This window comes from Myotis nattereri (assembly GCF_964212035.1).
Source record: "Myotis nattereri genome assembly, chromosome: 15".
Taxonomy (NCBI): Eukaryota; Metazoa; Chordata; class Mammalia; order Chiroptera; family Vespertilionidae; genus Myotis; species Myotis nattereri.
This window is the reverse complement of record NC_138090.1, coordinates 55,567,389-55,592,627: the sequence shown is the minus strand read 5'-3', so window position 1 is coordinate 55,592,627 and position 25,239 is coordinate 55,567,389. Positions and strand designations below refer to the sequence as shown.

At 59.0% G+C, this 25,239-nt stretch overlaps 2 protein-coding genes across 3 annotated transcripts; one reads left to right on the top strand and one right to left on the bottom strand.

Moving 5' to 3' along the window:
* The first annotated feature begins 8 nt into the window (after nucleotides 1–8).
* Nucleotides 9–5,910, top strand: TMEM150B (transmembrane protein 150B). Its single transcript, XM_081107179.1, has 7 exons — nucleotides 9–88; nucleotides 499–576; nucleotides 953–1,012; nucleotides 1,097–1,164; nucleotides 1,397–1,524; nucleotides 2,728–2,911; nucleotides 4,858–5,910. The coding sequence occupies exons 2-7, from the start codon at nucleotides 509–511 to the stop codon at nucleotides 5,073–5,075; spliced, it is 726 nt and encodes a 241-aa protein (XP_080963305.1). The 5' UTR covers nucleotides 9–88; nucleotides 499–508; the 3' UTR covers nucleotides 5,076–5,910.
* Nucleotides 5,618–25,239, bottom strand: BRSK1 (BR serine/threonine kinase 1). Of its 2 annotated transcripts, none has more exons than XM_081107165.1 (19): nucleotides 25,218–25,239; nucleotides 22,277–22,338; nucleotides 22,046–22,131; nucleotides 20,239–20,379; nucleotides 16,182–16,298; nucleotides 16,064–16,097; nucleotides 15,905–15,973; nucleotides 15,274–15,420; nucleotides 14,303–14,334; nucleotides 13,794–13,964; nucleotides 12,723–12,820; nucleotides 12,135–12,294; nucleotides 11,853–11,913; nucleotides 10,994–11,363; nucleotides 10,515–10,563; nucleotides 10,304–10,427; nucleotides 9,570–9,771; nucleotides 8,275–8,364; nucleotides 5,618–6,318 (listed from the first exon to the last, which is right to left on the bottom strand). In XM_081107165.1, exons 2-19 carry the CDS (start codon nucleotides 22,280–22,282, stop codon nucleotides 6,161–6,163), a joined length of 2,115 nt encoding a protein of 704 aa, XP_080963291.1. In that variant the 5' UTR covers nucleotides 22,283–22,338; nucleotides 25,218–25,239; the 3' UTR covers nucleotides 5,618–6,160. The 2 variants fall into 2 exon arrangements, with proteins under 2 accessions (XP_080963291.1, XP_080963290.1); XM_081107164.1 differs by lacking the exon at nucleotides 25,218–25,239 and adding an exon at nucleotides 24,661–24,974 and having other exon boundaries at nucleotides 22,277–22,371.

Below are 25,239 nucleotides of genomic sequence, written 5' to 3'. Positions count from 1 at the left end.
CAGCATTTCCTCTCTGAGCCGTTCACACCGCCAGTCGCCCCAGTTGCCCCCGACAGGACCAACGAACCAGAGAGCTGGAGCCCAGCAGGTGAGCATCGCAGGGGGGAGGGGGGGAGCCAGAGGCTGGCAGGGGTGAGACTCTGAAGGTGGGTGAGAGGAGGGCAGCTGGGAGGCACCTGAGGATAAAGGTTAAAGGGCATCTGAACGGAGGGGAAGTGCCCAGGCTGAGAGCTGGCTCACCTGACCAGGCCACACCCCACCTCCCCGAGTCCCCCCCACCCCATCCGCCCTTCCTTCTGCCTGGGAGCCAATGGGGGCCTCAGAGGCAGGCAGCCAAGATCTGATAGGCCTGGACCCTCCTGACACACACACAGACACAGACACACACACACACACACACACACACACGGACACACACAGAGACACACACACACACACACAGAGACAGAGAGACAGAGAGAAAGCGAGATTCATCAGTGGACCTGTCTTCCTCTGCAGAGTCCTGGGCATGTGGGGCTACCTGGCCCTGCTGCCTGCCTTCCTGGCCCTCTGGGCTGCCACCAGCATCTGGACTGTGTGAGTGTTATGGGTAGATGATGCATGGGTCTGAGGGAGGAGGGGGCTGGAGTCAGGACTCCTGGGTCTGAGGGAGGAGGAGGCTGGGGGCCTGAGCTCCTGGGTCTGAGGGAGGAGGGCTGGGGGCCTGGGCTCCTGGGTCTGAGGGAGGAGGGGCTGGGGCCTGGACTCCTGGGTCTGAGGGAGGAGGGGCTGGGGGTCTGGGCTCCTGGGTCTGAGGGAGGAGGGGCTGGGGGCCTGGGCTCCTGGGTCTGAGGGAGGAGGGCTGGGGGCCTGGGCTCCTGGGTCTGAGGGAGGAGGCAGTCTGGTTTCTGGGTAACGGAAAGAAAAGTTGCCTGGAAAGCAGCTGCTCATTGGACGTCTTCCCCTCCTTCAGTTTCGCAATCGCCGTGGCCAACAAGACTGTGAACCTGACGGAAGGCATCCCCTATATCAGGTAGTGAGGGCGCCTGGCGGGGCCAGAGGGCGGAACGGGGGTCCTGGCTCCGTGGAGCCACAGGTAATGCCGTATCTTCCCCAGTCTCTGCGGATCCTACCCGCCCCAGAGCTGCATCTTCAGCCAGCTGCTCAACATGGGAGCTGCTATGGGTAACTGTCCCAGCCCCTCGCCCCAGAGCCGCCCCCTCTCACCCTGCAGGATAGACCCCCAGCCCCTCCTCCCTCAGACCCAGGAGTCCAGACCCCCAGCCCCTCCTCCCTCAGACCAGGACCCCAGGCCCCACCCTCTCCTCCCCTAAGTCCGGGATTTGCCCCCCACCCCTGCACCCCCAGATCTCCCGCGCCACACTACCCCCCCCCCCCCACTTCCCTTTCCTCGCAGCCGCCTGGATCTGCATTCTCCGTTACCACCAATTCCGGGACTGGGGCGTCGGGAAGTGCTTTAACAGGCTGATCCTCTGCTCAGGGCTCCTCTGTGCCTTGGGCACCTCCGTGGTGGGCAATTTCCAGGTGAGTTGAAGTCTGCTCCTGGAGCCCAGCCCAGGGGTCCGGCCGGCTACCATCTGGGACTACAACTCCCAGCATCCTCCGGGGCGGCCGGTTAGTTCTTTGCGGGGGGGCTCGGCGCCGCATAGCCTCCTGGGACATGTATTTCTTTGCGGTTCTCGGGCCGTGGGCATGCGGGGTGACTCCTTAGGGCGGCTGTCTGAATGGAGCGCCGCGTGGGAGGCGCTTTCTAGTGATTCCGCCGCACGCTGGGAGGTTGCACCCTGTCGTCCTCCACCGCGTCGGTGATGAAAGGACTGCTAGTCACTCATTCTCGATGTTGGCCACGTTGGCGGAGTTTGCCCCAGGCTGTACCTACTCTGCACACGAACTCCAGGCGGGTCCTTCCCGGCCAGATCCCACGGGGAGGTGTTTTTCATGGTCGGATATGAACCCAGATTCACAGACTCTGGAACGCACGTTGCTAACCGCGAAGCTCCGTAGATCTTTGCAGAATAAACGAATGCACACGTGATGGGAGAAATGCCACTGATGGATGTAGTGTTATCATTTCACTGTACAATGTCTGCCTCCAGCCACAGGGTGTCGGACCGGAGGCTCCCTCCAACTTGTCAGCAAATGTCCCCCGTCATATCTGCACATCCGTTCATTCACGCATTCTCTCTCGCTTTAAAAAAAAATTTTATTTAATTGATTTTCAGCGAGGAAGGGAGAGGGAGAGAGAGATAGGAACATCAATGATGAGAGAGAATCATGGATTAGCTGCCTCGTGCACGCCCCCTACTGGAGATCCAGCCCATAACCCCGGGCATGTTCCCTTGACCGGAATCGAACCGGGGACCCTTCAGTCCGCAGGGTGACGCTCTATTCACTGAGCCACACCAGTTAAGGCCCAAAACCAATTTTTATCCCCTTGGCGGCAGCACCTATTCTCCCAAACCCCGGGTGAGAAGAACAGATTTATTGCACCAACATCTACCTGAGCTTCTGCTACGTGCCAGGCACTGTTTTAGGGATTGAGGCCCTAGCGATAAAGGACAGATTTAAATGCCCGCCCTCCCAGAGCTGAGGACAGCTGATGCTTGTACTCAGGGACACGATCATTGGGCGTGGCGGTTGTCAATCACTGTGCATGGGGTTGGTCAGGGGCCTGGCCTCTGCAGGGGTCTTCCCCTCACCTCTCCCTGCTGCTCCTCCTCCTTCCAGCAAAAGAACCAGCTGGCCACGCACCTGACGGGCGCCTTCTTGGCCCTCTTCGTCGGCCATGTCTACTTCTGGCTGCAGCTCTTTCTCTTCTGGAGGATGAAGAGCCTGCCCCAGCCCGGGGCCCCGTGGATCGGGCCGCTCCGTCTGCTCCTCTGCAGCCTCTGCACTGTCCTCTTGGTGACCAGTATCCTTTAGGGGCGGGGCTTGGGGTGGTTCTTCATTGGGTGGGTGGGGGCGGCGGTCTGCGTGTGCTAGTGTGGATGTGCCCATCATAGGACAGTCATCAGAGAGTGCTGACAGGGGCGGGGGGGTGGGGCACGCGGCCTGGGTTGCAACCCCACCTTGTCCACACACAGCTGGGGGAGGCTCCGCTGGTTTTTGGCCTCGGTTTCCTCATCTGTCAAATGCAGAGCCAGCCCCAGGGTTGGAAGGAATGAAGCTGATACATGTGAGGTGCTTGGATCGGTGCCTGGCGCATAGCGAGCGACCAGTTAATACTGGGAGGCTGCTAAACCGATCATTTGGGGGTGCCCGCTCTGGGCCCGGCATCATGCTGGCTAAGACTGGAAACTGAGCCAAACTGGTGTGGCTCAGTGGATAGAGCGTCGGCCTGCGGACTGAAAGGTCCCGGGTTCGATTCCGGTCAAGAGCATATACCTTGGTTGCGGGCACATCCCCAGTAGGAGGTGTGCAGGAGGCGGCTGGTCGATGTTTCGCTCTCATCGATGTTTCTAACTCTCTATCCCTCTCCCTTCCTCTCTGTAAAAAATCAATTAAAAAAAAAAAAAAAAAAGACTGGAAACAAGTTCAGACAGGAGGAGTCTCTTGGCCAAGACCCAGCCTGGAGTTCAGGGGTGGAGCGAGTGTTGGGCTTCAGGCCACTGGCAGGGACGCTCCAGGCCAGTGAGTGGATCTCTTCTCAGCCCCACACTGGGTGATGGCACGTGATTCGCTTTGAATGGCTGTGGTCGGGGTATTTACACCACAGGAAGTGGCAGCTGCTACAAATCAGAGCTGGTTGTCAGACATTTACCAACACGCCACTAGGTGGCACCTCGATTCCAACTCACTTCTGAGTCACCCCGGAACCCAGCCCAGCAGGCCTCTGGCTGAGTCACAGCACTCTCTGAACTCAGTTTCCTTGTCTGTAAGATGGAGTTGTTGTTGTTTTTATCAGACTGATGGTTGTCACTGCCAGGAAGAGAGCTCTGAGAGAGGCAGGCGGGGTGCAGACTGGGCCTGCGGGCCTCTGTGGGGAGGATGATGGAAGGGAGGCCGAGAGGGTGCCGGAGGGCCCCAGCTGAGGCCGGGTGCCGGCTGCATGAAGTTGATCCGTTCGTTTTTCCGGAGCAGCAGCCTGGTTTGCCTGGAGTAGGTGGGAAAGGACTGCTCCAGCTGCAAACCAGCCGCTCGCCCCGGCTGGGCTCTGTTGGTGCTGAGATCCCCACTCAGCTGGCTGGTGCTCAGTTTGGTGACAGGATCCTCATTCTGTGAGGCTCGGACGTCCCCTCAGCTGCAGGGAAGCAGGATGGACCATAAGGATGGCCCGCTGAGTGTGCTAAGGGTGGGACATCTGCAAAGATGGCTCCCAGAGCTTGCAGATGCTTTAAAAAATATATATATATATTTCAGAGAGGACGGGAGAGAGATAGAAACATCAACGATGAGAATCATTGATTGGCTGCCTCCTGCACGCCCCACACTGGGGATCAAGCCCGCAACCCGTGCATGTGCTCTGACCGGGAATCGAACCCTGACCTCCTGGTTCATAGGTCCACGCTTAACCACGGAGCCACTGGAGCCGGGCTGGGGGGGGCGTGTATCTTTAGGAAACGCTGCATATGTGGAGGTAGAAGCAAGGTGCCTGGCTGTCTGCCTGGGCGAGTGGGGGATGGTGGAGCCTTTGTGGGCTCAGCGAGGCTGACGGGAGCTAAGACCCTTCGAACAGCAGGGACCCGCCTGGGAAAATATTTGGGAAACAGTTTGAGAGGCAGGCAGGACTGGAGGGCACCCCGTGGCGAGTGTCTGGGCGCCACCGAGGAGGGTGGCGCGGCCCCGCCTGCCCGGTCTGGGGGCACCCAGGGGCGCCAGGGCCCTTCTCGTGGCGGAGTGCCCTTGACCCTGGTGCAGTGTTCATCCTCCACACCAGCCTGCAGCGCTCCGCCGCCGCCGTCTGCGAGTGGGCCGTGGCCATGCTGCTCTTCCTGCTCTTCGGCCTCCTGGCCGTGGACTTCTCCGGCCTGGAGGGCTGCACCCTGTGTCTCCGGCCTGGGCCCAGCCTCAGCCTGCAGCCCGCCTCCCCCGTCTCCCTGCAGACCTCGCCGCCGTCGCTGGCCCAGGCGCTCTGACCCCGGCCTGGCCCTCCCGGCAGAGGACAGAGACCGGTCCCGGACTCCTCCGTGCCCCCAAGATGCATCGCTGGGGACGAACCTTCAGGGGTGAACCGTTGGGATGGACTTTAAAGAACTTGCCAGGCACCGGCCGGTGTCGCTCAATGGTTAGAGCGCTGGCCCACGGACCCAAGGGCTGCCGGTTTGATTCCGCTCAAGGCCATGAACCTGGGCTGCAGGTTGGATGCCTGGCCCCGGTTGGGCGAGTGTGAGAGGCAACTGGTCGACGTGTCTCTCTCACGTCGATGTTTCGCTCTCTCTCTCCCCGCTCCCTTCCACTCTACGTAAAAGCAATGGAGAAAAATCCTCGGGTGAAGACTGCCAACAACAAAAGAGAATGACCATGGCTGCCGGGCCTGGGACCTAGTGGTGTGCAAGCGCGGGGCCGGGCTCCGAACAGCTGCTGGGCTGGCACCTCCCTGCCCTTCCGCCCCTGCCCTGCAGCCCCGCCCCCGCCATCCGGGCCGCCCAGGAAGCGAGAGGCCACGGCCAGCCAGCCGTCCCTGATCAAGGCTATTTATTGTTGTTATTATTAATTTTTTTTTTTTTTTGCCGCCGGCGGAATCAGAGACACGGACGCAGGCAGGATCACGCGAAACCAGAATTCCTTCCGGAGAGCAAATCCGTACAGAAGGTCGTGGGGGAGGGGGAGGGGGAGGGCCAGGGGAGGGGGGGCCCAGGAAGGGGGAGTTGGGGATGACACAAGGACAGATGGCCCTGTCCGTCCGGATCTGCTAAGCCACCCCAACCAGCCCCCGTCCCTCCCCCGCCCCATCCCGCAGAGAGGTTGATCAATAAATAAATTAATAATAAATTAATCAATAAATAAAATAGAAACAGCTCCCACCCCCTGGACCCCCCTCCCCCAGAACCACCCCTCCCCGTTGGGCACGGCCCCTGGAGCCCCATCCCTGCAGGGTGAGGCTGGGTTGGTTGTATCTCCCCCTCCCTATGTACTCCTTGGGCCCTATTTACAGATTCACAGTTGGGGGGGCAGGGAAGGGGGGTGGAGGGGGCTCCCCTCCTTCCCCGGCCCCCTGGGGTCAGGGCAGAGGGGTCCCGTTGGTGGCCAGGAGCTTCTTGTCCTTGGGGGGGCCTCGGCGGGGAGAGCTGGTCAGCTCCGGGTCTGGGCGGCCGGGCGGGGGCTGCAGGCTTCGGGGCGGGGTGCTGGCAGGCCGGGTCTGCGCCCCGTTCTTCTCGTCTGTCGGGGAGGAAGCGGTTTGCCATCCAGGGCCTCAGCAGCCCAAGGCTGGCCGGGCCGACTCCAGCATCGTGCAGAGGCCCGAGCCCCCAACACGGGTGCTAGGGGGGCACATGCCAGCAGCCAGGCCTGCCCACCCTAGAACGGGTCGTGCGTCCGGACCCCCTCCAGCCCTCGTGGCCTCAGAGACTGGATGGGACACTGGTGTGTGACCACAGAGAAGATTCGAGCACCCCAGGTCACGGCCAGAGGGTCCCCCTTCCCACCCACTGCCCTGGTGGTTAGGGGGGACGCTCCTTGGTCATGGGGTTTGGAGCCCCTACCACAGGTTGTTTGGGGGTCTCAGGCCCCCCAGGTGGGCTTGCCTGATTGGGGTCACCCCTTTGTGGGGCCACACTTCTCCAGACTCGCAGTTTCTATAGGGCCCAGACAGTGCCTGATGTCCCTTAGCAGGGACCGGCCCCCATAAAAGTCTCTGATTGTTGGGTTTTGTTGTCATAGCAACCAGGATAGCACTCCTGTTCGGCGGACGGGGGGTCACCCCCTGCCCCCTTCCTCTTTATAAGATGCCGGGCTAAGCCCCCAGGTGCCTGTTGGTCCTTCCTCTTTGAGGGTGTGCCCTTTGGGGAACCCTGGTTGCTAAGGTCAGCTTTCCTTAGCAACCGGGTCTAGCAGGGTTCAGGGGGCCTGGCCTGGATTCTGGTCACCCCGGGCAACCAGGCCTGGTGGGGACTCCTGGAGCAGGCTTGCTCCACGCCCCAGGAGGTCAGAACACCTTGCTGTGGGGGTGTCCTGTGCACCCTGCACCCCCCATCCCCCCCAAGATGGACACAAGCGGAAAGGTCTCCAGACATTGCCAGTGTCCCCGGATGTCCCCTCCCAAGGTGTCGGCTCCTCGTGCTGAGAACAGGGACCATGTTACACTACAAGGCACAGGGGACGCCGGCTGCGACGGAGGCCGAAGCCCAGCGGTGGCCGGTTCTTCTGGATCGTCTGGGCGGAGCCTTGAAGGAACCTTCCCCAGGTGAGGGCAGCGTCCGGGGAACATGTGTCCTTCAGGGAGGTGCCCGTCCCCAGCTGTGCAGAGGGACCGTGAGCGAAGGAACTCGGGCCTGTGGTCTCTGGGAAGGCGGAACGGATACCCCGGCCCCCAGCCTCCAGGAGGGAGCCTGGCCTGGCCCTCCAGACACCTTGAGAGTCGCCCCTTTGGTTCTGACCTTGGGGAACGGTTCTGATCTTGGGGAAACAGGCCCCAGGCAGACGTGACCCTGGGCTTTGGCCTTCGGTGACAAGGCCACGCAGGCGTCTGCCCCCCTGGCTGGGGTCCTGCCTGCCTGCTCTGTTTCTGCCTAGGCCAGTGACGGCGAACCTTTTGAGCTCGGCGTGTCAGCATTTTGAAAAACCCTAACTTAACTCTGGTGCCGTGCCACCTATGGAAATTTTTTGATATTTGCAGCCATCGCAAAACAAAGACTTATATTTTTGATATTTATTTTATATATTTAAATGCCAGTTAACAAAGAAAAATCAACCGAAAAAATGAGTTTGCCTCTGACACGCGTGTCATAGGTTCGCCATCGCTGGACTAGGGCCTCGGGACCCCATTCCCACCTATCTCAGGAGGGGGGCTGAGCAGGGCTGTCTTCACTGAGGAACTGTGGTGGCTCCTGGTTGCTAGGGAATTCCGCTCCCTGACAACAAGGCTAGCCTCCAGTAAGCCCCGCCCCCTGGGGCGCAGAGCACAAGCTCCCGGGTGAGGCCCGCGCCTGGACAGGGAACCCCCTCGCAGGTCTGCGGGTGAGGCCTCAAAGGGGTGACAGGCGGGCCTCGCTTCCCCCCAGCTGGTCTCGCCTGCGAACCAAAGGCTGCAGCCCATGGTCGCTGGGAGTCTGCCCTCCGCCCCACAGGGGACAGAAGACGGACAGACAGCCGGCACCCGCCATGGCCTGCACCCACCTGCCAAGGCCTGCACGGAGGGCTGGTCGTGAGTGCTCAGCAGCTGTGCCTGGATGGTCTCCACCACTCGCTTGAACCGACGGCTGGGACCTGGGAAGGGGCCGGGAAACAATGCCGTGGGGACCGCCAGGGACAGGGCCCGGGAGGGCCTCCCGCCCTGTGGAAGCCGGTCCCTCCACCCAGGACTCTCCTCGTGGCCTCAGTTCCAGCTCCTCTCCTGGGGCCAGGCACCGACCCATGGTTTGCAAGTGGAGCTAAGAAAAGTTGGACTTACAGTAACCATGGGTGCTGTTTTCTATTTAAATGGGGTTTTATTCCTCGTCAGTTTCTGCTGGAGGCCATGAGAGCCAGAAATGTAAGAAAAATCACTGAGAAGGAAAAAAAATCTTAAACTTCTGCCTATTCGTCTTTTTTATTTAAAAGATTTTAAACCCGCCCTAGCCAGTTTGGCTCAGTGGATAGAGCATCGGCCTGAAGACTGAAAGGTCCCGGGTTGGATTCTGGTCAGGGGCACATGCCCGGGTTGCAGGCTGGATCCCTAGAAGGCAGCGTGCAGGAGGCAGCCAATCCATGATTCTTTCTCATCATTGATGTTTCTATCTCCCTCTCCCTCTCCCTTCCTCTCTGAAATCAATAAAAATACAGTGGGGCCTTGACTTACAAGTGTCCCGACTAACGAGTTTTTTGAGATACCAGCTGTCTCTCGGCCAATTTTTTGCATTGAGTTGATAGAGTAATTTGAGTTAATGAGCTCCTTAATGAGCTCGGTCTCTGAACGAATTAAACTTGTAAGTCAAGGCCCCACTGTAGATGAAAGGAAGGAAGGAAGGAAAGAAGGAAGGAAGGAAGGAAGGAAGGAAGGAAGGAAGGAAGGAAGGAAGGAAAGAAGGAAAGGGGAAAGGAGACCTGGCCAGTGTGGCTCAGTTGGTTGAACATTGCCCCATGCACCAAATGATCACCAGTTCAATTCCTGGTCAGGGCACATGCCCAGGCTGGAGGCTTGATCCCCAGGAGGGGTGGTGCAGGAGACAGCCAATCGATGTTTCTCTCTCACATCGATGTTCTTCTCCCTCTCCCTTCCTCTCTCTCTAAAATCGGTAAACATGTTAAAGAAAATCGGGGAGGGGAGGAGAGGGTGTGGGGGTCTGAGTGAGGAGGGGCTCACAGGTCAGGCCCCACTGAGCACTGTCTCCTCCTCCCTCACGCCGCCCTCCTGGGCTGCTATCCTATCTGAGCCGTCCTGAGCATCCCAAACACCAGGCTGGGTGGGGGCAGCCTCGTCCAGGGAAACCTACCGGAGAGGAGAGTGAAGGTGACAGAGTAGACGCCACCTCCGCCGCCGCCGCCATCCCGCCGCGGGGAGGGCTCTGGCCCCTCAGAGGAGCTGATGTCCACCTGGAAGCGGACGGGCTTCTGGAAGACGGAGGGGCCACCGCTGGCCTTGTACTCGGCCCTGAAGCTGGTCTGTGACAGCACGCTGTGACTCAGGCTGGGGATCTGAGAGAGACGGGGGGCGCACGAGGAGGAGGTGACCCCAGGGACCTGGTTGCAGGGCATGGCTAAGCACCCCTACAGCGAGCGGCCTTTGCCCAAGGAACTACAAGTCCCATCAGACACTGGAGCAAAAGTAGTATAAGGAAAGGCATCAAAATGCCCCATTGCCCACTGGAATTTGTAGTTTTCCATCCTACCATGGCTAGGTTGTCTAGGGATGAATGGCTGAGCGACTGATTCCTAACGTAATAATAGGGGAATGTCAACTCACCAGTCCTCAGGGGACACTGATATGTGGAGAATTGTAATTCATGATCCTATTTCACCATTTCCAGGCCCCAGGACACAAGCCTCTCCTGCCTAACTGACCCCACAATGACGGAACCCAACTCTGGCTGAAAAACTACAAATCCCATGAACCTCAGGGAGGAGTCAGGCCAATGCCAAGGTGATGAACCCCAGGGGCTGCTGTGGTTCTGAGGTGGCCAGCGTGCGTGGGTGCGTGCGCGCGTGCGTGGGGACCCAGACCCCTCACCGACAGGAAGGCATGGACGATGTCCGCTTTGATGCTACTGAGAGGTTTGTCCTTTAGCACGAGAAAAATTTGTTCTTCTTTGTCCAAGGAGATGAAGTTCCCGAACCAGGAGCGTTTTGCCAGCCTGAGTAGGAGGGGATGGTTGGAGGCGGGTCAGGAGGGGGCTGAGGACATGAAAAACCTCCCTCCATCCCTTCCCAGTCTCACTCACTCTGGAGAGGACTCCGGCGTCAAACTGGACATCTCCTCGGCGGTGGGCACTGGGGAGGGGAGAGCATGGTCGATACTTGTCCGCCATCCTCGTGAGCAGCACAACCAGGGCGTCCAGACCCAGTGTCCACTCGCCCCGCCCAGAAGCAAACCCCAAATGGCAAGCAGCCTAAGGTTCCTTCTAGGAATGAAGCCCGGCCCATTACGCCACGCCCCTGTGGGTGGGGCTTGCTTGTCATGAGCCAATGGGAAGGTGATCCAGAGCGCCGAGTGGGCGTGTCTTTCAGAGGGGGCGGGCCCACTTCCTCTACCCAACGCTTGCATCTCTGCTCACAACCGCATCTTACCCCAGGATGTGGGAATCCGGGCCCCAGCCCCTTGCTCCCGGGACCCAGATGTTAGCCCCAGGTCGCCTTCCTCCATTAGGATTCAGGAGTCTGCCCCCCCCCCCCCGCCCCTGCGCCACCAGGGACCTCGTACCCTGCATCTTGCGCCGGTGGAAACGAGGGGAGCCCAGGAAGCTGTTGCGGATGGAGTTGAGACGACTCCTCCAGGCGGCTCCCCCGACACCACCGCCTGGGCTTGGAGGTGGCGTCGTCCCCGGGGTCCCGGTGGGGCTGGCCCGGGGAGTGTGCAGAGGCGAGTGCAAGGGGGTGCCCCCGGAGGAACGTGGGGAGCCTGGGGGTCCAGGCAGGGGAGTGGAGCGGGCACTGGGGGGTGGGGGCTGCTCCCCGGCGCCCCCACCCCTGGGGCCTCGAGAAGGCAGCGTCTGCGTTTTGGAAGTCGGGGAGCCTCCTCCCCGAGCCTCATCTCCAGCCCCAGGCTCCGGTGAGAAGGAAAAGACCGGACTCTGCGAAGGAGAGGAAGAGGGTGAGGCTGGACTACAACTCCCAGTAGGCTCTAAGCGCCCCACTCACACATACTCAGGCAGGAGGGCCCGATGCATGCTGGACCTTGTAGTCCTATTATACCCCCCCCCCCCCCCCCAATGTTAGGGAAGCAAGGATTTTTCCTGTCATGTTCACAGCTGTAAACCCAGCAGTGACTGGTGCACAGTCGGCGCTCAATTAGCTTCTGTTAAATGAGTAAAGGAACCCTTCTGGGACACTGTAAAAAGCCAACTCTATGAAGGTGCAAGTGGCCAATGAATGTACTAAAATACTAATGAGAAAAAAATAAAATAAAACACTAATGAGGTCTTGGGTCTTTAGCCCTTTGGGGACAAGGAGGCAACAGATGTCTCTAGACTTGATGCGATTGGAGTTCCTGCTGCTTGATCTTTGCTCCACAGGGCCTTCACCCCCTTACCCCTCCTCCCTTCACTGGGGTCTGGCCTTACCCGCGGACTGCTCAGAGGACTGGAGGACAGGCCGGTGGAGGCTCCACTGACGCTACGGGATCTGTTTCCAGGATAAATTGTTAAAAATCAGGAGGGAAAGGTTTCAAAAGGCTCACTGGTTCTCTGCCTTCCACACTCCTTCAAGATAAGGAACCGAGGCCCAGAGAGGGCAGGTGACTCGGCCCAATCACACAGCACCTTGGAGGGTGGCGCTGGAATTAAAACCTTGATCTCTCTTCCCATCCAGGACTGGGGGTCCCACTGCAGGGGCAGGGTTCCCACCTCTGACTGTGCTGGGCCATCTCCAGGGCCCGCCGGGTGGGCACCGGGGAACCGCCGCCGCCCGCATCCGTGATGCTCAGGACTTCCATGGACTTCCGCTCTGGCCGCCGCTTCCCGTGCCGGCTCAGCATGGGGGAGTCCACTCGCTTCCGAGGGGGGTCTGGGGGAGATCGAAAGACCGATTTGTGCCCTAAATAGTTTGGTTCAGTGGATAGAACATCGGCCTGCGGACTCAAGGGTCCCGGGTTCAATTCCGGTCAAAGGCACATGCCAGGGTAGCGGGCTCAGTCCCCAGTAGGGGGTGTGCAGGAGGCAGCCAATCAATGATTCTCTCATCATTGATGTTTCTCTCTCTCTTCCTCTCTGAAATCAATAAAATATATTATTTTTTAAAAAAAGAATCTCTAGGGTCAGGCTCAGGAGCTTGCATTTGAAAAAAAGAAAAAGACTGATTTGTCCAATTGTACGTGGCACTCAGACAAACGAGAAACCGAGGCACGTGTAGAGAGAGGTTTTGACAGCTCAGGTCCTGCAGCCCCACCCCACCTCGGGAATCTGGGGCCCGGAGTCCCAGCCCTGCCTTCTCACCAACATCATTGCGGGGAGGCAGGTCCTGGTCCTCACAGCTGGGGTACCGCTCCTTCCGATCCAAAAGCAGATAGTAGATCATCTTTTCTTGGTTCTCCCTGTGGGGGGCAGGAGATGATTGGGGTCAGAGGTCAGGCTCCAGAGGTGGTCTCAGCCCCTCCCTGCAGCGGTGGCTCTCTGGGGGCTCAGTCCACCCAGCATCTCTACGTACAGTTCCATTTTCCTAGGTATCAACATGGTGGGTTCCTTGGTCTTGGTGTATAGCTCAGTCTCACTTTCCCCAAAAATAATAATATTATCTAACATTTGAACACGTACTCTAGGTAAGTACTTTGGGAGGCACCCTCTAAATCTGTCTCAACAGCCCTAGCTGTTTTGGTTCAGTGGATAGAGCGTCAGACTGTGGACTGAAGGGTCCTGGGTTCAGTTCCAGTCAAGGGCATGTGCCTGGGTTACAGCCTCAATCCCCTGCCCTGGTCCACCTCAGAGGGAGGCAACCAATCAATGTGTTTCTCTTACATTGATGTTTCTCTCTGTCCCTCCCCCTCCCTTCCGCTCTCTCTAAAAAACAAATGGAAAAATGTCCTCGGGTGAGGATCAAAAAGTAATGACAAAATTAGGGCATTAAATAAAATAATAAATCTGGCCCTGGCTGGCCTGCAACCGGGTTCGACTCTGGTCAAGGGCACATGTATGGGCTCAATCCCCAGTTGGGGCGTGCAGGAGGCAGCCAATCCATGATTCTCCCTCATCATTGATATTTCTATCTCTTTCTCCCTCTCCCTTCCTCTGAAGTCAGTAAAAATACATATTTTTAAAAAATAATAATAAATCTGTCTCAGTATCTATTAATAATGCTTTTCAGCTTCGGTTCTGCCTTTTCCCTGCTGGTCCTACCGCCCCCTTGTGGTTCCTCCGGGACAGGTCCACGCGGGAGTTTCAAGCCACCTGGTCCAGGAGAGTCTGCGCATGCGCGAGGCTGGGCGCGCCCCCAGCGGGCAGTCCCGGGAGCCAAGGCAGTTCCCCATCCTCCGTGGGCTGCGGGTCTGTGCTGCCCGCGGGGTGCCTTACTCCTCGCTGCGCAGCTCGCGGTGCAGCCGCTCCCGGTCCCTGAAGCAGCCCAGCGAAGCCATGCTCTCCAGGACGTCGGGGTCCAGCTCCCCGTTGGACGGCAGACTCCGCATGGCCACCCGGCGGCCCGGGGTCGGCTCCAAGCACGGGTCCGGCTCATGTTTCCCACCCCTGGGCGGGGAGAAACAGCAGAGGGAGTCCGGACTCGAACCCGCTTCTTCATCACCCGAGCCTCAGGGGTCCTGGGTCCCAGTCTGCGCCTTTCCGGGGGAACCCAGGAGTCCTGCCCCCACCCTCCTGCAGACCCAGGGGTCTGGACCCCAGCGCCTCCACCCGTGTCTTCTCCCCTAGGACCCAGGGGTCCAGGTACCGTGGCCCCTCCTCATTCAGGATCCGCGGCATCCCACCCCCTGGCCGGCTCTGGCTCTCCTGCTTGGGGGGCCTTTGATATCCGGGCCCCTCTCCCTTCCTCCCCCAGGGACCCAGGGGTCCAGCCCCCCCATACTCACAGGTACCAAGGATGTTTCTGAATTTGCTCCAGCTGTGGGGGGTAGGGGGGTTGTAGAGAAGCAGAATTGAGGTCATATGATCACAATTGGAAGCCATGACTGTTGACGGGGTGGGGATGGGGGGTCCCTAACGGTGCCCCCTACTCTCCCATCACCAAGGGCGGGATGACGGCTTATGTCTCCCCCAAGTGGCCAGTGAGCGTATTGCCTCGCGCAGGCGCAATCCGAGTCTTATGGATCTGCCAGGCTACATAGCCGCATGCGCAGTGGCATCCCCTTTTTGGAGTGACTGGGGGCTCACCCAGGGACCCCCCTCCCCAGCTGACTCCCGAGGGACAGACAGGCCAGTCCTGGACTCCCCTAGGGAGCCCGACCAACGTGGCGATGAGCCAGGAGGTCACGGTTCGATTCCCAGTCGGGGCACCTGCCCGGGTTGCGGGCTCGGTCCCCAGTGTGGGGTGTGCAGGAGGCAGCCGATCTGTGATTCTCTCTCATCATGGATGTTTCTACCACTCTCTCCTCCTCCCTTCCTTTCTGAAATCAATAAAAATATATTTTTTTAAAAATAGATTGCCCTAGGGCAGTGGTTCTCAACCTTCCTCATTCCGCGATCCTTTCATACAGCTCCTCATGTTGTGGGGACCCCCAACCATAAAATCATTTTCGTTGCTACTTCATAACTGTAATGTTGCTACTGTTATGAATCGTCATGTAAATATCTGCTATGCAGGATGTATTTTCATTGTTACAAATTGAACATAATGAAAGCATAGTGATTCATCACAAAAACAATTTGGAATTATATATGTGTTTTCCGAGGGTCTTAGGCGACCCCTGTGAAAGGGTCGTCTGACCCCCAAAGGGGTCGCGACCCACAGGTTGAGAACCGCTGCCCTAGGGTTTCTGTCCTCATCACCCACTGTCCCTTGCCCTGTCCCCATCCCGCCCCCCCCCCCTCCCCCGCAACTCACACTGAGCCTCTTCTCCGGCTCCACCTCGATCATGCCCCGCAGGAGGCTCTGGCAGTCCGGCGGGATGAAGTGGGGCATGTGGAAGACACCCCGTTTCACCTTCTCCAGCAGCTGGCGGAGGTTGTCATCATCGAAGGGCAGAGCCCCCTGGGGGACAAGTGACCGGCCGCTGTCCCAAGCCCTCCAAGGGCTCCTGGCTGCCTCGTCCCACTCGGGGACCCCCTGGGCCGTCCCACAGTTCTGGGGCTGAACGGTTAGCTCCGGGATCTCGGTCGGCTGGCGAACACCCCTCACACCTTCCTGATATCAGTTAAATGTTTGGGAGAGGGACCTCTGAGCCAGGATTCCCGGTCAGGGTACATGCTTGGGTGGCGGGCTCCATCCCCAGTGTGGGGCGTGCAGGAGGCAGCCGATCCATGATTCCCTCTCATCATTGATGTTTCTCTCCCTCTCCCTTCCTCTCTGAAATTAATTTTAAAAAAAATAAAAATTTTAAAAATGGACACCAGCTTAAAAGAAAAAAAAAGGCGACAAGCCCTGGGGTGAGGCTGGAGCTTCGGGTCCCGAGCTCCCCCCCCCCCCCCAGGCGGGTTGCTCTGGAGCCGGGCAGGAGCGGGGAGGGGCGCCTTACCACCAGCAGGGCGAAGAGGATGACCCCGCAGCTCCACATGTCCGCCCTGCGGCCGTCGTACTTCTCCCCCTGGACGGAGGGAGCAGGGCCGGAGTGACCGTCACACCCATCTCCACCAGCTTCCCCCCTCCCCCAGCCCCCCACCTGCTCCACACTCACCTTAATCACCTCCGGACACGCATAGTGCGGGGACCTGAGGGAGAGACGGGGGTGGGGGGGCGGGGTGAGCCTCAGTCCCGTCTCAGCCCCCCCGGGCCCAGGCGGCCGCCGGACTCACCCGCAGCTCGTCTCCAGGAGGCTGTCCCCCACCTGCAGGGACGCCATGCCGAAGTCCGCGATGCGGATGTTGTTCTTTTCGTCCAGCAGCAGGTTCTCTGGCTTCAGGTCTCTGTGGCTGAGACAGGCGGGTGGGCGGGGCTCAGCTCAGAGGGGGCGGGGTTCGGCACAGAGGGGGCGGGACTCAGCTCAGAGGGGTGGGGCTCGGCACAGAGGGGGCAGGACTCCGCTCAGCAGGGGCGGGACTCGGCTCAGAGGGGCGGTGCTCGGCTCAGAAGGGGCGGTGCTTGGCTCAGAAGGGGCGGTGCTCGGCACAGAGGGGGCGGGGCTCGGCTCAGAGGGGTGGGGCTCAGCTCAGAGGGGGCAGGGCTTTGCTCAGTGGGGGCGGTGCTTGGATCAGAGGGGCGGGGCTCGGCACACGGGGGGCGGTGCTCAGCTCAGAGTAGGCAGGGCTCGGCACAGAGGGAGCGGGGCTCAGCTCATAGGGGCGGAACTTGGTTCAGAAGGGGCGGGGCTCAGCGCAGAGGAGGTGGGGCTCAGCGCAGAGAGGGCGGGGCTGGCAGCCTGGATGATAGACAATTTCAGGCAGGTCCCATCCCCCGGCTTCCCCTTTATGAACTCGGGGTGAATCTCCCCTCCACACCCTCACGTCCTTCTTCCACTGAATTATTTTTGCGAGAGACCCCAGATATCATATTACTGTTCCTACAAATATTTGAATATGTAGGAAGTGAGAGGGTTTTTTAAAAAAAAATAATTTCTAGCCCTAGGTGGTTTGGCTCAGTGGATAGAGTGTCTTCGGCCTGAAGGGTCCTGGGTTCGATTCCCGCCAGTGGCGCATGCCCAGGTTGCGGGCTCCATCCCCAGTAGGGGGCGTTCAGGAGGCAGCTGATCAATGATTCCCTCTCATCATTGATGTTTCTATCTCTCTCTCCCTTCCTCTCTGAAATCAATAAAAATATATTAAAGATAATTTTTATTTTTAATTTATTTTTATATAAATTTTTTAATCCTCCCTCGAGAATATTTTTCCATTGATTTTTAGGGAGAGTGGAAGAGAGAGGGAACGACAGAGAGAAACATGGATGAGAGAGAAACACATTGATTGGTTGCCTCCTGCACGAGCCCGGACCAGGGCCCTGATCCAGAGAGGAGCCTACAACCAAGGTAGGTGCCCTTGAGCGGAATCGAACCCGGGACCCTTTGATCCGCAGGCCGACGCTCTATCCACTGAGCCAAACCGGCCAGGGCTGGAAACCTTGATTATTGACAATTTCATGCACGCCCCAAAGTAGAGAGAATATAGGGGAGCCCCCTGTGCCTCCCTATCCCCCGGCTTCCCCATTATGAACTCAGGGCGAGTCTCTCGTCCACACCCCTGCATATGCTTTCCCTCGCCCACTGGATTATTTTGTGAGCAACCCCAGATGTCATATTACTTTATCCACAAATATTTGAATACGTACGAAGCGAGAGTGTTTTAGGTAAGCAGGGCTGATATTGAGCTAGCTCTTTAAATATTAAAATTATTTCCCTACTGAATAATAAAAGAAATACTGCCACCTCAGTCTTGGGACAAACTCCCTCCCTTCTCCCAGGCCAAATGGCTCAGGATTGAAGGGTTTAATGTCCAGGCTCCAGGGGGAGGTGGGGCCCGAGGATTCCACAGTTTCAGTTGAAAGTGGTAAATGGGTCACACTGGCTGTTACATGTATTGCTACCGCCCCCTAGAGGTCAGTATTTTTAATGTCAGGTTTTTGACAGTCTTGTCAATAGGGAGGTGTTGACAGTTTAAATGGGCTGCCTTTTATCACCCAGCTTTACCCCGAGTCTGAGGCCCTCCAACCCCATCCCAGAGAGGGAGGGGCGCAAACAGATGAGGTTGAAAGACGAGCTGAAGGCATCCTTTTTTGCCCTGTCATTCATCATAAAAATGCCGCCTGTTGCCCTCACCCAGTGGTCGGCAAACTCATTAGTCAACAGAGCCAAATATCAACAGTACAACGACTGAAATTTCTTTTGAGAGCCAAATTTTTTAAACTTAAACTATCTAGGTAGGTACATTGTTATTAACTTAATCAGGGTCCTCCTAAGCTGGCCTTTGCTAAAAACGTCCTCAATCTGATTGAGGTACGTTCGCTGAGGTCGACCCCTTCCAACTCTCCCATCCACGCTCGTCTTGTAAACTTGTTTCAGATAGAGGAGTGTGGATGGGAGAGATGGAAGGGGTCGACCTCAGCGAACGTACCTCAAAACAATGTGCCTCCCCCGCCCCGTGTCTCCAGTCGCCCCACCAACCGACACCCCCCACTTCTTCTAACGCCACTTCTTCAAAACAGACTCGCCCAGGCCGAAAACCAACTTCTGCGCATGGGCCACGAAGTTTCAATCGCACTGTATATGCGCGCTCGCATGTGGTAGTTTGTGGAAGAGCCACACTCAAGGGGCCAAAGAGCCGCATGTGGCTCGCGAGCCACGGTTTGCCGACCACTGCCCTAACCGGTTTGGCTCAGCGGATAGAGAGAAAGACAGAGAGAAATATCGATGTGAGAGAGACACATCCATTGGTTGCCTCCTGCATGAGCCCTGACCAGGGCCCGGGCTGGGGAGGAGCCTGCAACTGAGGTAGAAATAAACCTTAGACCTTTCAGTCTGTAGGTCCAGGCTCTATTCACTGAGCCAAACCAGCTAGGGCTGAGCATGTCTTTTTCAAAAGAAAGAAAGAAAAAGAAAAGATCCTACAATGAGATAGTGGTAATTGTTAGATTGTACAAATCTGAATATAATAAAAACCACTGGATTGTACATTTTTAAAAGGTGGATTTTATAGTATGTTAATTATATCTCAATAAAGCTGTTATTTAAAAAAAAAAAAAGTCAGCCGTAACCGATTTGGCTCAGTCGATAGAGCGTCGGCCTGCGGACTGAAAGGTCCTGGGTTCGATTCCAGTCAAGGGCATGTACCTTGGTTGTAGGCACATCTCCAGTAGGGAGTGTGCAGGAGGCAGCTGATCGATGTTTCTCTCTCATTGATGTTTCTAACTCTCTATCTCTCTCCCTTCCTCTCTGTAAAAAAATCAATAAAATATATTAAAAAAAAAAAGTCAGATGTTGGCAAGGATGTAGAGAGACTGGAACCCTCAGAGGCTGCTGGCGAGGATGTGGGATGGTGCAGCTGCTTCGAAGACGGTCTGGCACCTCCTCAAAGGCTAAACAGTTACCATATAACCCAACAATGCCACTCCTAGGCAATGCACCCAAGAGAGCTGAAAACATAGGCACATGCCAAAACCTGGATATGAACGTCTATGCTATTCATCACAGCCCCAGAGGAGAACAACCAACATGTCCCTCCACGGTGGTGGATAAACAAAGATGGCAACACCACACAGTGGAATATTACTCAACCATGAAAAAGAATGGCGCCGGCTACAACATCTAAGACACTTGAACATGTTTTGCTCAGTGAAAGGAGCCAGTCTCTAAAGGCCACCTATAGTAGGATTCTATTTCTTTTCTTTTTCATCCTCACCTGAGGATATTTTTTCTATTGATTTTTAGAGAGAGTGGAAGGGAGAGGGAGAGGCAGAGAGAAACACTGATGTGAGAGAGACACAGCGATTGGTTGCCTCCCTCATGCCCCCAACCAGGGTGAGGAGCCTTCAATCCAGGTATGTGCCCTTCACCGGAATCGAACCCGGGACCCTTCAGTCCATAGGCAGACACTCTATCCACTGAGCCAAACTCGCTAGGGCTTCTTTTCCTTTTATTTGTTGTTAATCTTCACCTGAGGATATTATTTGCATTGATTTTTAGAGACAGTGGAAGGGAGGGAGGAGGGAGAGAGAGTGAGAGAGATATGGATTAGTTGCCTCCCACCCAAACCCGCCGGACCATGATGCAGGGCCCGAACCTGCAACCCAGGTACCTGCCCTTGACGGAAATCGAACCCGCGACCCTGAGCCACTCCAGCCAGGGCCAGCAGGATTCTGTTTCTATGAAAGGTCCGGAAGGTGAATCCCTAGACACCCAAGCAGATGAGTGGCCGTGCCCCTCACCAGATGGAGTAGCTGTGGCAGAAGTCCAGCGCTGACACGATCTGGCGGAAGAACTTCCGGGCCTCCTTGGGGGTCAGTCTCCCCTTCTTTACCAGGTAGTCAAACAGCTCACCTCCAGAGACATGCTCCAGAACCAGGTACCTGCGGGACACGGAGGGGGCGGAGGGCTGGAGGGGGCATGCGGAGAACCAAAGAGCCTGGTCCCCTCAATCCCACTGGCCCCTGCAGGCAGAGAACCCCAATTCCCATGAGTCCCTGGAAGGAGGAGGAGGAAGAGGAGGAAGAGGAGGAGGAGGAGGAGGAGACTCCAATTCCCATGGGTCCCTGGGAGGCAGGGCTTCCAATTCCCATCAACCCTTGGTAGAGACTCCAATTCCCATCAGCCCCTGAGTGGAAGAGACCCTAGTTCCCATCAGCCTTTGGGAAACCAAAATTCAATTGCCATCAACCCAGGGCAGCAGACACGCCTATGTCAACATCAGGAGTATTAACACTTCGATTCTTAGTTGTTTCAGGAGATAAGGCAACTGGGTTAGAACTTGGAGGGCGGAGGACCCCCCCCCCCCCAATTATGATAGGATTCTGGGAAATAAAGACCCCTTCACGGCCACATACTCATTAGTCCCTGGAAAGCCATGCCTCTTACTCCCGGAGACTCTAGGATGAAGAAACTCAAATTCTCACTAATTCTTGGCAATAATGATGGATGGCAGTGTGCACCAATCTAAGCCAACTTCTGCGAAGAAAAAGACTACAACTCCCATCAGCCCCAGGGAGGTGGGGAAAAAACCTCCCAACTCCCCTAGGGCTCTGGGACCACCAGCCACCTGGATTCTAAAGACTCCAAGTCCCATGAGGCTCTGGGAGGTTAAAACTCTAACTCCCATCAGCCCCTGGAAAACAAAAGCTCAATTTCTATGACCCCTTGGGAGGCTGAGCGTCCTCTGGGAAGCGGAACTCCCATTGAGTGGGAGTGATGCTAGCACCTGCCGCCACAGCAACACCTGGGGAAGCCGAGGAGGACTACAATTCCCATGAGCCTCTGGGGCCACGGCAGCCTCCTGCCTGGGAAACCCACCACCCCCAGCATCTGATGGGTGTGGGAGCCAGGTCCTCCTGGACGCTGTGTGGCGGGGTCAGCGGGGCTGTCCTCCCTCCTGCAGCCCAGCTGGCCCTTGGGTCACCAGAGTCCAAACAAAGGCCTATTGTCTGAAGCCTGGACAGCTGGACTCCACCCCCCAACCTTCCTGGGGGGTTGGGGGTGGTAATTGACTTTGAAATAGGGACTCAGAACTCCCAAGGAGTCCCATTGTTGGGGTGTCCACTCATTGCACTTAAGAGTCACATTGGGGGGCGAAGGGGGGCCTCCAAAGCTACAGAGTGGGGGTTTGGGAGGAGGCAGGAGTCCCTGGGCCCTGTGGCCTTAGCAATTGGGGGGATCTGCTCTTAGCTGGGGGACCCAGATTACCCAGTCAGTACAGTGCGCCCTGCAGTTCAGGAGGGCCTGGTCGGGGTGGCATGCAAGGGGGATGGGTCGGCCTCTGCCCCCCGACTCGGGGCTCAGGCTTGGCAGTCCTGTCTACCCGCAGCATCAAGCCAGGTCAGTGTGGGGACAGTCAGGCCTACGTGTGTGCAGAGGGGTGTCCCTGTGCGGTAGGGAACGGACCGGGCCTTCGGCGCCCCAGCCTGGCCCGGAGACCTCGAGTTTCCCCCAGGCCCCTCCAGGCCTTGTTTCCCGAAAGGTGCCGCCCTAGGAACTGGGGGAGGCTCGTGGGGGGGGGGGGGCTGGGTGTCTATAAATACCTACAAATATTTCTTGTTCTCGTAGACGTCGTGCAGCTTGAGGACGTGTGGGTGTTCGATGAGCTTCAGGATGGCGATCTCCCGCTCCACCTGAGGGGGGGGGGGGGTGGCGATGGTGATGGTGACAGAGGAATGGAGGTCAGAACAGCCCGTGTCCCTCCCCCATGTTCCCAAAGAGTCCCCCTCCCCCGAAACACACACGAACACACACACACACACACACACACACACACACCTTCATCAGCACCGATTCCGAGAGCTTCTCCCGATTCACGATCTTGATGGCGACCTTCTGGCCTGTGATGCAGTGGACGCCCAGCTTAACCAGCCCTGGGGAGCGAAATTGAAAATGTGGGTGTTGCCCTGGCCCGTGTTGCTCAGTGGATAGAGCTTCGGCCTGCAGACGAAAGGCTCCCGGGTCCTATTCCTGTCAAGGGCACATGCCCCGGTTGCAGGCTCGATCCCCAGTAGGGGGCGTGCAGGAGGCAGCCGATCGATGATTCTCTCTCATTGATGTTTCCATCTCTCCCTCTCCCTTCCCCTCTGAAATCAATAAAAAACATATTTAAAAAAAGAAAGAAAAAGTGGGTGTTGTTCTATAGCACCTACGCCGCTCTGGCTCCTAAGCCACCCCCCGCCCCCGCCTCCTCCCCCTTCCCTGGCTGGCTAGTTCTGGGTGGCCTGGATCACCCTGACCTGAAGTCCCATGGGCCACCAGCCGCCAGCCCACAACTCTGCTCTCTCCCACTCACCGAATTCTGTTCCGCCTGATGGGCCATCCACCCACAGCCGCCCTTCCTCTCACCCCGATTCTCTGCCCTTCCGGGCCTGTGTAAGTTCATCTCTCCACTGTGTCTCCATAGCTTGGTCTCGGGCATCTGCCTCCTTCAACCCTCTCTCTCCCCATCAACCCCTCCCTTCTTTGAATTCTCTGAGCGTCAATCTTCTGGAGACTCCATGTCTCCCGGGGAAGATAATTTCATGTTCCCTCCCTCCCCAAAGCATCCCCTCCACTTTCTCCCAACCCTGACCTTCCAATTTTCTTCTTTGATCTGCTGCTCCTTGAGGCTGTAGCTGGGAGCATGCAAACCCAAAGGAAACCCCAACGCCACAAACCCAGGAGTCCAGGCCACAGCCCTCCTCCCTCAGACCCAGGAGCCCAGCCCCCAGCCCCTCCTCCCTCAGACCCAGGAGCCCAGCCCCCAGCCCCTCCTCCCTCAGACCCAGGAGCCCAGGCCCCCAACCTCCTCCTCCCTCAGACCCAGGAGCCCAGGCCCCCAGCCCTCCTCCCTCAGACCCAGGAGCCCAGCCCCCAGCCCCTCCTCCCTCAGACCCAGGAGCCCAGGCCCCCAGCCTCCTCCCTCAGACCCAGGAGTCCAGGCCACCAGTCCTCCTCCCTCAGACCCAGGAGTCCAGGCCCCAGCTCTCCTCCCTCAGACCCAGGAGCCCAGGCCCCCAGCCCCTCCTCCCTCAGACCCAGGAGTCCAGGCCCCCAGCCCCTCCTCCCTCAGACCCAGGAGTCCAGGCCCCCAGCCCCTCCTCCCTCAGACCCAGGAGTCCAGGCCCCCAGCCCCTCCTCCCTCAGACCCAGGAGTCCAGGCCCCCAGCCCCTCCTCCCTCAGACCCAGGAGTCCAGGCCCCCAGCCCCTCCTCCCTCAGACCCAGGAGTCCAGGCCCCCAGCCCCTTCTCCCTCAGACCCAGGAGTCCAGTCCCCCAGCCCCTCCTCCCTCAGACCCAGGAGTCCAGGCCCCCAGCCTCCTCCCTCAGACCCAGGAGTCCAGGCCCCCAGCCTCCTCCCTCAGACCCAGGAGTCCAGGCCACCAGTCCTCCTCCCTCAGACCCCAAGTCCTGGTTCCCCCTCCCTCCTCCATCAGACCCCAGGCCCATGGCCCCTTCCCCCCATAACTCAGGAATCCAGGTCAGCAACACCTTCACACTCTCCTCACTAGGATCTGCGGTCTCTCCCTCCTACCCCCACCTCGGGCCCTGACCCTCCGTTTCACAGACACCCTGGGCCCATCCCTCCGACCCAGGTGTCCAGCTCCCACCCCACCGGCAGGATGGAGGCCGTGTCTGGCGGCCCGTGTGCAGCAATCTCGCAGCATGCGCCCCCTCCACAGCCGCTGCTGGGGGGCCTGCCTCTCACTCCCCAACCCCCCCAACCCCCGTCCCCCTCTCCGAGCCCCGGCCGCCCCCCACGAGGCCCGCAGCCTGGAAAAGGGGGCGGATGCTGCAGACCCCGTCCCCCCGGCCTCCCTCCCCGTCTCCCAGGGCCCGGAGGCCGGAGAACAGCGGCCTCGGGAGCGCACGGGCCGCGCATCCCCCCGCCTGCGGCCGCACTGCACCAAGTGCCATCCGCTCCCGGCGCACCGCCTCCGGCCGCGGCCCCAGCCCGCTCCCCGGGAGCCCGGCTCTGAACCCTCCCCACCCTCCATCCTGGGGACCCTGACTCCGGGGTTCCAGGAGGCAGATGGGGGAGACCAAGCTATGGACACACCGCGGACCCAGGTCGCTCCTGGGCGAGGGACCCAGGGGTCCGGGCAGCCAGCCCTGCCCGTGAGCACCCGAGTCCCGCCCTCTGCCGCCCTGTCCCCCCGCCCCGTGCGCCCCCTGCTCACCTGTCTGGCCTTTGCCCAGCGTCTTCTCCAGCCGATAGGGCCCCACATACTGGGCGTGCTGGGGGGGATGCGGGTGCGGGTGCGGGAGGTGGTACGCGGGGGAGCCCCCGCCTCCCTCCTTGGCCCCGGACGACATGCTGCCCTTGGTCCCGGCCCGCCCGGCCCCCCGGCCACCCCCCCTGCGGCCGGTCGACCCGTCTCTCCGGTGGGGGCCGGCGACCGCTCCGTCCCGGCCCCCCCGGCTGCCCCCCACCTCTCCGGGGGTCCCCAGGGGGCTAGGCTGGGCCCCCCCCAGTCGGCGGGCCGCGGAGCTGGGGGAGGGGGGGCGGGCCCGGGGCGGGGGGGGGGGTCAGGCCCCGGGAGTCAGCATGGCCCAGGGGGGCGGCGCGGCCCCCCCTCCCCAGCCCGTCCCTGGCCGGGCCCCCCTTCCTGTGCCTCCCCCCGCCGGGGGGGGGTCTGCGGTGCGGGCCGGCGGATGCTGCGGGCCGAGGTCCCCCCCGCCCCCCCACGCGCCCTCTCTCCTCCGCCTCCTCCTCCTCTCCGCCTCCCCCCGCCACCTCGTCCTTTCTCTCCGGCACG